The 12,440-nt window shown below is 42.9% G+C and overlaps 1 protein-coding gene across 3 annotated transcripts in view; it reads right to left on the minus strand.

Annotated features, from left to right (window-relative positions):
• Positions 1-12,440, minus strand: part of AKAIN1 (A-kinase anchor inhibitor 1) — a 53,773-nt gene that overhangs the window by 25,913 nt on the left and 15,420 nt on the right. Inside the window, exon 1 of one of the 3 annotated variants that reach the window (XM_088833375.1) lies at positions 9,383-9,478. The exons of the other annotated variants lie outside the window; for them this stretch is intronic. Within the exon in view, the coding sequence (XP_088689501.1) occupies positions 9,383-9,398 (16 nt within the window). The 5' untranslated portion in view covers positions 9,399-9,478. Of the gene's footprint in view, positions 1-9,382; positions 9,479-12,440 lie in introns of those variants that run through there. 3 annotated transcript variants of the gene reach the window in all.

The following is a 12,440-nucleotide window of genomic DNA, read 5'->3' on the forward strand; positions in this document are numbered from 1 at the left end:
CATGTCCAAAGATAACAGGCATGTCACGATAACTTTTTTGCTGAAAAAAGTGGGAGATGTAGTTACAGAGGCAATGTCTGAGAAGTTATATATAAAATATTAACAGTTGCTTCTGGGTAATATTGTGATGTTTATTTTCTTTTTGTTTATCTGTGCTTATTAAAATTTCTAGAACTATAACAGTAAAAATTTTCAATTGATGAAATACTGTTAAATTTTAAATGATGATGGGGAATTAGAAAATGCAGTAATTATACAACAAAGACATCTCGGCAGTCAGTAGCTAACTTACCACCTTTAAAGCACTACATGTGATTAAAAAGCAAGACCCAACAATATGCTGTCTATAAGACACCCACAGTGGACGCAATGACAAAGGTATTAAAGTAAAGGGATGGACAATAATATACAGATAATTCTCATTATTTACTGTAGTTATATCCTATGAAGTCACTGCAAACAATGAATTAGCAAATATGGAACTAATGCTCCCAAGGAAAACACAGGATTAGGTTCCTGCAAACCTCTGGTCACAACACTGTTACCAACTGATCAATATATAACTTTGTTTTATTTATGTTTCTGTTTAAAAACACTTTATTATTTGCTTCTTTTTTTTTTTTTTTTATGTTTTGGCACCCCCATACAGAGTATTGGATCTTAGTTCCCAACCAAGGTTGGAACTCGTGCCCCTGCAGTAGAAGTCTTAACCAGTGGACTGTCAGGGAATTCCCAATGACACCTTATTTAATACATGATGTTGACTTACTAATATTGATCTCAAAGCTAACCGCACTATAACTGATGTTTGAATGGAGCTTATATAATAAATTCCTTCTCCACAAGACACATCACAACTTTATTACACTTAGGACATTAGACAACACCTCAGCATTACAACTGAGGGCCACCTTAAACAGTGAAATCACATACACACACACACACGAAGCACAAACGTGTAAAAAACTAAATAGAACACAAAAAGCACATTTGTTTACAGCATGAGAACTGAAATAAAACAACAAACCACTGCCTTGTTCAACCTCAGCTAGGAATATGTATGTCAAGCAACTCACATTTTTTTGCCACTCCATACATGTCTTTGAATGACACAGAAAAAGTGCTGTGAACACTGATTTCATTTGATGTGTTTTACTAATAGCTTTTAGTGAGTAGGAAAACTTATAAATATGAAATCTGTGAATAATGAGAATCAACTGTACCATGCAAGCAGTACTCAAAGGAAAGTTGACGTGACTACATGACTATCAGTCAAAACAGTCTTCAGAGTAAGAAAAATTACCAGAGATAAAGAGGGACACGACTTAATGATAAAAGAGACAAATCACCAAGAAAATGCAACAATCTTAAATGTATTTGTGCCTAATAAGAGAGCAGCACAATACATGAAGAGAAAGTGATAAATCAAAAGGTGAAATGGAAAAATTGAGTTTTGTGCTAGAGGCTTCAACATTCTTCATAGACCAAGTATGCTGACTATCAACTAGAAAAGAGAAAAATGAACAACGTCATCAACCAACCCTATCAAAATGACACTGATAAAGAACTTCACCTGAAAAGAGCAGATACACAAGCTTCACCAAGACAGACAATGCTCTGTCTCAAAATCAAACCTCACCTAGTTTAAAACAATTGAAGCCATAGAAAACTTATTTTTCTGACCATAACAAAATTAAACTAGAAATAAATAAAAGAAAGATATGTAGGTGATCTTCAAATAATTGGAAACTAAACAACACAGATTTCACAAAATTCCAACCAAAATCTCAGCAGATTTTATGTACATATGGGCAAGCTGATTCTAAAATTTATATGGAAAGGCAAAGGAACTATAATAACCAAATCAATTTTAAAAGAAAAACAAAGTTGAAGGACTTCCACGCCTTGATTTTAAGACTTTCCATATAGCTGTGTCATCAATAAGTGGAAAGATAAGATGAATGAAATAATGAGCCCAAAAACGGGCCCACACAAATATAGTCAAATAATTCTGGACAAGTTACAAAGGTAATTCAATGGAGAAACAGTGTCTTTCTAAAAAATGGATTAGAACACTTGGATATTCATATGCAAAAAAAATACACTTGATCTATAATTGATACCATATACAAAAATCAACTTTGTTGTAAGTCATGTCTGACTCTTTACAACCCCATGAACTGCAGCACAGCAGGCTTCCCTGTACTTCACCATCTCCCGGAGTTTGCTCAGATTCATGTATATTGAGTAGGTGATGCCATTTAACCATTTCATCCTTTGTCGCCCCCTTCTCCTTCTGCCCTCAATCTTTCCCAGCATCATGGTCTTTTCCAATGAGTCAGGTCTTCACATCAGGTGGCCGAAGTATTGGCACTTCAGCTTCAGCATCAGTCCTTCCAGTGAATATTCAGGGTTGATTTTCTTTCAGTTCAGTCGCTCAGATGTGTTCAGCTCTTGCAATCCCATGGACTGCAGCATGCCAGGCTTCCCTGTCCATCACCAACTCCTGGACCTTGCTCAAACTCATGTTCATCGAGTCAGTGATGCCATCCAACCATCTCATCCTCTGAAATCCCCTTCTCCTCCCTCCTTCAATCTTTTCCAGTATCCGGGTCTTTTCTGATGAATCAGTTCTTCGCATCAGGTGGCCAAAGTAACAGAGCATCAGCTTCAGCATCAATTCTTTCAATGAATATTCAGGATTGATTTCCTTTAGGATAGACTGGTTTGATCTCCCTGTAGTCCAAGGGACTCTCAAGAGTATTCTCCAACACCACAGTTCAAAAGCATTAATTCTTCAACACTCAGCTTTCTTTATAGTCCAACTCTCACATCCATACCTGACTACTGGAAAAACCATATCCTTGACTAGACAGACTTTTGTTGGCAAAGTAATGTCTCTGCTTTTTAATATGCTGTCTAGGTTGGTCATAGCTTTGGACCAACACTTTTGACCAAGGAGCGAGCATCTTTTAATTTCATGGCTGCAGTCACCATCTGCAGTGATTTTGGAGCCCAAGAAAATAAAGTCTGTCACTGTTTCCATTGTTTCAGCATCTATTTGCCATGAATTGATGGGACCAGATGCTGTGATCTTAATTTTTTGAATGTTGAGTTTTAAGCCAGCTTTTTCACTCTTTCACCTTCATCAAGAGGCTCTTTGGTTTGTCTTCATTTTCTGCCATAACGGTGGTGTCATCTGCATATCTGAGCTATTGATATTTCTCCTGGCAATCTTGATTCCAGCCTTTGCCTCTTCCAGCCCAGCATTTCATGTGATGTGCGCTGCATATAAGTTAAATAAGCAGGGTGACAATATACAGCCTTGATGTACTCTTTTCCCAATTTGGAACCAGTCTGTTGTTCCACGTCTGGTTCTAACTGTTGCTTCTTGACCTGCATACTGATTTCTCAAGAGGCAGGTCAGGTGGTCTGGTACTCCCATCTCTTGAAGATTTTTCCATAGTTTGTTGTGATCCACACAGTCAAAGGCTTTGGCATAGTCAATAAAGCAGAAGTAGATGTTCTTCTGGAACTCTCTTGCTTTTTCGATGATCCAACAGATGTTGGCAATTTGATCTCTGGTTCCTCTGCCTTTTCTAAATCCAGCTTGAACATCTAGAAGTTCATGGTTCATGTACTGTTGAAGCTTGGCTTGCAGAATTTTGAGTATTACTTTGCTAGTGTGTGAGATGAGTGCAGTTGTGCAGTAGTTTGAACATTCTTTGGGATTGGAATGAAAACTGACATTTTCTAGTCCTGTGGCCACTGCTGAGTTTTCCAAATTTGCTGGCATATTGAGCTCAGCACTTGAACACCATCATCTTTTAGGATTGATCAACTTATTATGGAGTGAATGTTTGTTGGCCCTCCAAAATTATGGTAAAGCCCTAAGCTCCTATGTGATGGTATTAGGAGGTGGGGCTTTGAGGAAACAATTAGGTTTACATGAAGTGTTGACAGGGGGCATCTAATCCCATGATTCAATCTAAACATACAATTATAAAACTTTTAGAAATTCTCCCTGACACTGGGTTAGGCAAAAAGTTCTAAGACATCATCAAAAGTAAAATCTTTAGAAGAAGCAAATTGATAAATTAGATTGCATCAAAATTTAAAACTTTTGCCCTTAAAAATGGTCAAAGTGTTAAAAGAATGAAAAGTCAAGCCACAACTAGAAGAAAAATATTTACAAATCACATATTCAATAACAGATTTGTATCTAGAATATATAAAGAACTCTGAAAATGCAAGTATAAGAACAGAAACATCTCCCCACAAAATGGGCAGAAGATTTGAACAAATACTTCACCAAAAGAAGATACACCTTCAACAAGGACCAGCTATATACCACAGGGAGCTCAATACTGTATCATAACCTATATGGGAAAATAATCTGAAAAAGAGTGGGTACATATATATATATATATATATATATATATATATATGTATAACTTAATCACTGTGCTGTACACTTGAAATTAACACATTGTAAATCAACTCTATCCCCATATGAAGCAAAAATTAACTTACAAAAATAAGACGCACATATGGCAAATAAAATTCTGAAAAAAATTATTAAAATCATTGGCCATTAGGGAAATGCAGAATAAAATTACAATGAATACCATTACATGCCTGTTAGAAAAACAACTGGAAATCATAAACTGCTGATGGTAATACAGAATGGTACAAATTCTGAAGAACATATACCTACTATAAGATCCAGTAGTTCCAAGCCTAGGTATTAATATTTATAGACTCATGAAAACCTATGTTCACACATAACATGTACAGAAATGTTTATCACAATTTTATTCATAATCACCCAAAATTGAAAATAACCTAAATACTCAGGCAAAGGGATAAATACCTTGTGAATCCATCCTTACAATGGAATACGACTCAATAATAAAAACGAATGAATTCTTGATGTAGGCAAAAATGTGGATGAATCTCATTGACATTATACTGAGTAAAAGAAGCCAATCTCAAGGGTTACACACCATATGATTCCATTTATATAATATTCTGGAAAAATCTAATCTGTAAAAGTGGAAAACAAATCAGTGGTCACCAGAGGTTAGTGGTAGGAGAACAGGGCTGATTACAAAAAGAGTAGCAGAAAAAGATTTTTTGACACAACAGAACTGTTCTGTGGTCATTACACCATTCTATGCAAGAGTTATAACTCATAGAATTGTACATCCAAAAAGAAGTCAATTTAACTGAACATAAATTTTTAAAAATAATAAATTAATAAAAGTTTTTTAAAAAAGCCTTTATGCCAACAGAAGAGAATTTAAGTTGGCAGTGGAAACAGTGTCAGACTTCGTTTTTTTGGGCTCCAAAATCACTGCAGATGCTGATTGCAGCCATGAAATTAAAAGACGCTTGCTCCTTGGAAGGAAAGTTATGACCAACCTTGATAGTATATTAAAAAGCAGAGACATTACTTTGCCGACCAAGGTCCGTCTAGTCAAGGCAATGGTTTTTCCCGTGGTCATGTATGGATGTGAGAGTTGGACTGTGAAGAAGGCTGATCGCCGAAGAATCGATGCTTTTGAACTGTGGTGTTGGAGAAGACTCTTGAGAGTCCCTTATACTGCAAGGAGATCCAACCAGTCCATTCTAGAGGAGATCAATCCTGGATGTTCATTGGAGGGACTGATGCTAAAGCTGAAACTGCAATACTTTGGCCACCTCATGCGACGAGTTGACTCACTGGAAAAGACTCTGATGCTGGGAAAGGTTGGGGGCGGGAGGAGAAGGGGACGACGGAGAATGAGATGGCTGGATGGCATCACCGACTCGATGGACATGAGTTTGAGTGAACTCCGGGAGTTGGTAATGGACAGGGAGGCCTGGCGTGCTGTGATTCATGGGGTCGCGGAGAGTCGGACACGACTGAGCGACTGAACTGAACTGAACTGAAACCTTACAGTTAAGACTGCCTGCTATATAATTTATTTATTCATGGATCTCTCAGGAATTGGTAATAGGTTTATGTAAATAAAGAAAAGCTATAACCCCCTTGTAATATATATTTTCTTAAATACTTTTGACAGCTCTCTCTAGAACTATTTTTGCTAAATGTTTTTCAAACTAAACTTAGAAGTCAAAGGAGTGTGTGCATGCAAAGTCACTTCAGTCATGTCCGACTCTTGGGAACCCTATGGACTATAGCCCACCAGGCCTCTGTCCTTGGGATTTCCTAGGCAAGAATACTGAAGTGGGTTGCCATTTCCTTCTCTGGGGGATCTTCCCAACCCAACGATCAAACCTGCATCTCCTTCTTGCAGGTGAATTCTTTACCACTGAGCCACCAGGAAGGCCCATGAATGGTATAAGAAGAAGGAAAAGGGTAGAACTGAATTGTCTACCCTAAGTAAAGTGAAAAAACCACGCAAAGATCCTGCCCAACTTAAGCTCTGTCCCTTATAATCTGTAGATTAATTGAAAGAAGAGAATGCAAAAATATGGTAAGAATGAATCATAACTAGAGCTATATAAACTTCATTCCACTGTACTCCTGGACTTAAACTGGCTTCATGAGTCTCTGTCACTTTTCACTTTGCCTTTAAGGTAAGCAGAGAGGTAGCTGGACAATTCAAAAACAGGCCAGTGTGTGCAGGCAAGGCCAGAACTAGACCTCAGGCTTCTTGTCTCCCTTTGCTAAATTAACCCAGAAAAGCTACAATGGGTTTTGAAGGACATAGTACCCACTGACCCAATGAACAGCCCATTGTTAGTTTTTTATTGTTTTCAACTTGAATTTTCTAACACTTTCAAAATTAATTTTGGTATAATCATAGCACTTGTTTCTGTTCCCTCCCTTCAGGTTGGCTTGGAGAAAGCGGTGTGGGAGTGTTTCCCTTGACTTAGTACAAAACATCTGGAGCCCCAGATTAAAGAGATTTAGAAGAGCGATAGTCCTAGAAATGGGACTGTGATGCTGAAAATTTAGCAGGGTTTAAAAAAAATAATTCATTGTTCTGATTTTCTTTCAGAATAATGTCACAATGATCAGTAGACAAGCAGGTAATTGACATAATATTTTTAGTACCCTGTCCTTATTGCCCCAAAATGCTTATGACTTTTCAAGAGAAATTCAAAATTGCAGATATGACCCAAAAAGTGTTTCCCTATGGGTTTCCATACATATCCTATTCAGGTCAATTTATGCCATCTCTAAGGGTTATAAAGAGATGGCACTAATACAAAACTTTGGGAGAAATGGAAAAATAAAGCCCTATCTACACAGTGGGCTGCTTAAGCCAAGTCAGTCCACTCCAGAAATTCCCCACCACTCATTTCACAACCTTTCACCCACAATCAGGCCTTAGGAGAATCCCTGTCCAATCCCTGTTTTGGGAAGATCCCCTGGAGAAGGAAATGGCAACCCACTTCAGTATTCTTGCCTGGGAAATCCCCTGCATAGAGGAGCCTGGCAGGCTACAGTCCATGGGGTTGCAAAAGAGTCAGACATGACATAGTGACTAAACAACCAAGCTAACATCACCCAACAATCCTAACAACACCAGTCCATCTCCCACCTTCAAAGTATAAGAACACTTCGCTATGTCTGACCTTGGACCAAAAGGCAGCTACCCCTGAAATGGTAGAGCATTTTGTCAGGAAGCTAGGCCCTGAGGTATGGGAGTGGTGGGGGCGGCGGGGAGGAAAGGGAATCTGGAGTCAGAAAACTCCAGCTGAGGTTGACAAGATTATCTGGAACCACCACCACCCCAGGAGGAGGTAAACTAGAGATGACACTGCTTATCTCAGAGGGTAATCTGAAGATCAAATGAGATAAAGACCTGAAAATGCTTTATAAAGTGTTAGTCACTCAGCCATGTAGACCGCCAGGCTCCTCTGTCTACATTTTTCCAGGCAAGAATAAAGAAGTGGGTCGCCATTGCCTCCTCCAGGGGATCTTCCCTACCCAGGGATGGAACTGGCATCTCCTGTGTCTCATGCACTGCAAGAAGATTCTTTACCTGCTGAGAAATGGGGGAAGCCCCATAGAGCATGTGCTCTACCACTGAGCTACACCCCCACTTATAAAGCATTAGGTAGCTTATAAACAAAACAAGGAGTTGCTGTTTTCCAATTCTCCAGACCCTGGATTGGTTGAATGGTTCTTCGCTGAACAGAACCTGACTCCCCCTTGAGTTATTTGGGACAGACAGCAGAAGGGCTCCGGGGCTTTTCTCGGAGTCACTGCCTGCGGTGAGTGTCCAAACTGACAGACACACTTCTGCCTCCTCAGCTGGTTGCGGGGAGGTGGGTGGGGGCAGGGTGAGGCTTCCTTTTCTCCTGTTTTTATTTGAATGTTTTGAAGGCCAGGCGCAACTCTTACCTTTAAAAAAAAAAAAATGCATTTTACCTTTCCTCCCTAGCTAGCTGAGGTCCATGGCCACAGCAAATGCAAACCAACCTTTCAAGTTAAAGAATCACAACAAAGTTAAAGACTTTCAGACCTCTCTCTCTTTTCTTTACTCCTTCTCCCCGCCCCTCCCCGCCCCAGCGGTCTGCAATGATATTACTATCAGAGCCAGTCATTTAAGAGAGGGGGTGGGGGGAAAAGACGGAAGGTCGGTCCCGGAGGGAGAGAGAGCTTCCTACATTAACAATGGTCAAGTTTCCCTGCCACTCCCTAACTCGACTGACCTCAGCCGAAACACGCGGCCCAAGTCCTTTCTGGGGCGGGAGGGAGGCCAGGGCGGTGACTCAAATACACCGGCCCGCCGGTCAACCGCAGGCAAACCTGACTCTTAGCCAACTTGTAGCCACAGACAGCAGCAAAAGCACAGAAGTCCTTCACCGTCAGCTCCAAAAACACACTGCAACCGCCGGCGGCGCCGCAGTGGCAGCCTCGGTACCAGGTCCAATTCTTTAAGGAGTACGCGTCCCTCCTCCGCCCTCCGTCCCACTCCCCGGGCGGCACACACTTCTCCCCTTCAGGAGGTGCCTGGTCGCTCTGCCACTTCTACGGAGGGGGAAGCGGCCCAGAAGAAGGTTCCCATCGAAGTAGCCCGAAGCCCACTACTCCGTGCCCCATCCCTCCGCCCTCCCGCTCAGATGGGGGCGCGTGCTGCTAGCCAAGGTCCCCGTTCCCAAGATGCCGGAGTCCGACGGGACACGGAGGGGCAGGCGGGAAGCAGTGATGGGGCAGGACCGAGCCTGAGGTTCTTAGAGGACAGATGGGGCGGGTCTGGGGGAAGAGGGGCCCTCTCTCCCGCCCCCCCCCCCCCGCCCAACAGACAGTAACTCCAAACGCACAGGTGCCCCGTAGGTAAAGGCCTTTTCTCCCGATCGCCTCTCTTCTCTCCCTTGCTTCCCTTCGGACACCTGGTGGAAAAGCAAGGTGCCGGTGTACCTGGAGCGAACACCATGATTTCCTCCAGCCGCCGCGCCCCAAAGTAAGGAGAGACAGACGGGCAGGCGGAAGGTGAGGGGCCGGCTACGGCTTGGGGGCCGGTGCAGGGCGCTGGGCGCGAGTCGGGCGGTCAGCACCTCGGACAGCTCCAGCCGCGCGGTCGCGGTCCCGGCCCCGCGCGCTCCGCCTCCACAATGCACCGCTCTGCCCGGCGCCGCGACGCGAGGAGCAGAGGCTGCTGCTCGGTCCAGCTCTCATGCCCGCGCCAGCGCGGCGCACCCGCTGCCTGGGGAGCAGCACCGCTTCCACCGAGAGGGACCGACGGATGAGGAAAAGAGAAAAGGTAGGTAAACGACCGGCTTCCCGGCAGGGGGCAGCTAATTGCTTCTAATTACCTGCTGTCTCTCGCCCCCCCGTGGATGTTGGACTGACATTTAGGATGAGTTTGCCCTTTAAACACACACACACACACACACACACACCTCAAAAAGCTTTGCTCTAGAGGCTGACTCGAGTTCTCCAAGTTAGGTTGGCTCAACAGAGGGGTGGGGCCCCTCTGTTCAGTTAAGAGGTCCTTGGAGTCCATGACTCCGCTCTCGCCCCCACGTCCCAACCTAATGTCAGAAAGGTTGCTGGAGGGAAGAACAAGTTGAGGATGGAGCGTGTGAGGAGGGCGCCACATCAGGCCCCCTGCTCCCAGGCTGCTCTGAAAGCTTTGAGCTTGGACACCCTCAAGGTCATCGTGTGAGAGACAGCAGGGCCATCCAAAGCAGAGGAAAGAGGCCTCGGTGAGGCAGGTCTCCTCCACCAATACACACATACACCCCCTGTGAAAGGTGGGGCCAAGAGAGTTCCCTTCAGGTGTGAGAACAGCCCTGAGACCAATCAAGAAACATCAGTGATTTCCCTGCCTTTATCCAAATGAACGCCCAGCTGGGTGTACACCCAGTTCTACTCTGAAGTTACCCAGACGTGGCCCCCATGCTCACTTCAAGCTTCTAATACACTGTTATTTTAAAACATTTTCTCCTTCTGCCAAGAAATGCTTGTGTGGGGTGGACAGCCCACTCTAGATACTACCCAGCTTGAAACAAATCTATCTGGGTTACAACCCCCGAGCTAGGGTGACATAAGGATCCTCTACACTCAAAGCAAACATCAGTGGGTTTGGCTTTTGGCATCTGTTTTTGCAGCTGAGTGGAGTTTTCCAGGAACGAAGGGTGAACCGGGTCATCACCGGTGTTTCACTGAGGTTTCTTCACTTGCACCTCTCCCTGGAAAATGTAGCTTTTCTGAAAATACCAGATTTCTTACTAATTTGGTTGGTGGCCATAAGCTCTACACTCTTTTGGCAAATAGCAAACATTCAAATGGCCTTACTGGCACTAGTTTTGTTCAAAGCCATCTGATAGATTGCAAATGCAAATAGTTTTACAGCTCTTGGACTACAGTCTGCATGGAGGCATATGGGCAGTCTGAGCAGAAAACAATCAGTACTGCTCTTAGCACCTGGTTCAACGCAGCCTTGAACAGATGGGGCTTGCCTCAGCAGCAACAAGACGCAAGTCAGCTGATGGGCAGGATGAAGGGTGTGTATATGCAGGATGTAGTTTTCCCACTTCCTGGGTTACACCAGAAATGGGAAACCAATGATGCTTCACTCTCTCTGCTTTATTACCAACAGAAGTGCAAGACACTATTTGAAATACTCTTTAAACAACTGAAAGACCTTTCTTTTAACATGCTCAAAAGGTCTCTCTTTCATAAGCTTAAATTTTAATGAGTTTATTCCCTTAGTGTGTAAACAATTTACTAAGTTCAAGAAAAGCAATGGAGTGTAGGAAAATAAAAAAGGCTTGGGAATCAGCCCGCCTCAAATAGAACATCTTCACTGTTTACTAGCTGTGTGACCTCAGATAAGTGACTTAACTGTATTATCTGCAATAGAAGGATTACAGTATCTTGAATGTTTGTTGTGAAGATTAAATGTGATAATGGATTTATTAAGAGCACTGGTGGTTTAATCACTAAGTCCTGTCCAACGACCCCAGGACTGTAGCCTGCCAGGCTCCTCTGTCCATGGGATTTTACAGGCAAGAATACTGGAGTGGGTTGCCATTTCTGTCTCCAGGAAAAAATAATGGAGTGTAGGAAAAGAAAAAAAGCTTGGTAATCAGTCTGCCTCAAGTATTAAACACATTCCAGGAAATTACTGGGAGTGGAGAACACTCTGAAAGTGAAAGTGAAAGTGACTCAATCGTGTCTGACTCTTTGCTACTCCATGGACTATATAGTCCATGGAATTCTCAACGCCAGAATACTGGAGTGGGTAACCTTTCCCTTCTCCAGGGGATCTTCCCAATCCAGGGATCGAACCGGGTCTCCTGCATTGCAGGTGGATTCTTTACCAACTGAGCTATGAGGGGGGACACCCTATAGGAATGCAAACTAAATATGTTAGATATTCTCCTAACCTGTAATTCTCCAACCCGACTGTGCATGTGAATCCCATGGAGATCTGGTCAAAATGCAGATGATGACTCAGGAGATTGCAGGTGGGCCTGAGATTCCGCATTTCTAACAAGCTCCCTAGTGATGTCCACGCTGTAGGTGCTGCTGGTCCGTGGGCTACATTTTGAGTAGCAAGATTCTGATGTATTAGCATTTAAAAAGAAATTACTTCTAGCACATCTTTTTAAATATTTAGAAACACACCCTTCATCCTGCCCATCAGCTGACTTGCCTCTTGTTGATGCTGAGGCAGGCCCCATCTGTTCAAGCCCGTGTCCCTTTTCAGTCAGTCCCAATCCACCTCTGTGTGTCCCCAAGTCCCTGATCTGCTTTCTGTCACTATAGTTTTTCCAGCTTTTTCTAGAATTTCAAATCAATGGAATCCTATAGTGTGTACTCTGTGGTGTCTGGTTTCCTTTGCTCTGTACATTGTTGAAATTTACCAATGTTGTACCTCTATCTGCCACAATTTGTGTAGCTCAATAGTGCTCACGGACTTCAAGGATGTTTTAGTTTCTGGCTATGATGAATAAGTTATTGTCAATGT

The sequence above is a fragment of the Moschus berezovskii genome, chromosome 28 (genome assembly GCF_049115385.1).
Source record: "Moschus berezovskii isolate FMDL1 chromosome 28, NW_MosBer_1.0, whole genome shotgun sequence".
NCBI lineage: Eukaryota > Metazoa > Chordata > Mammalia > Artiodactyla > Moschidae > Moschus > Moschus berezovskii.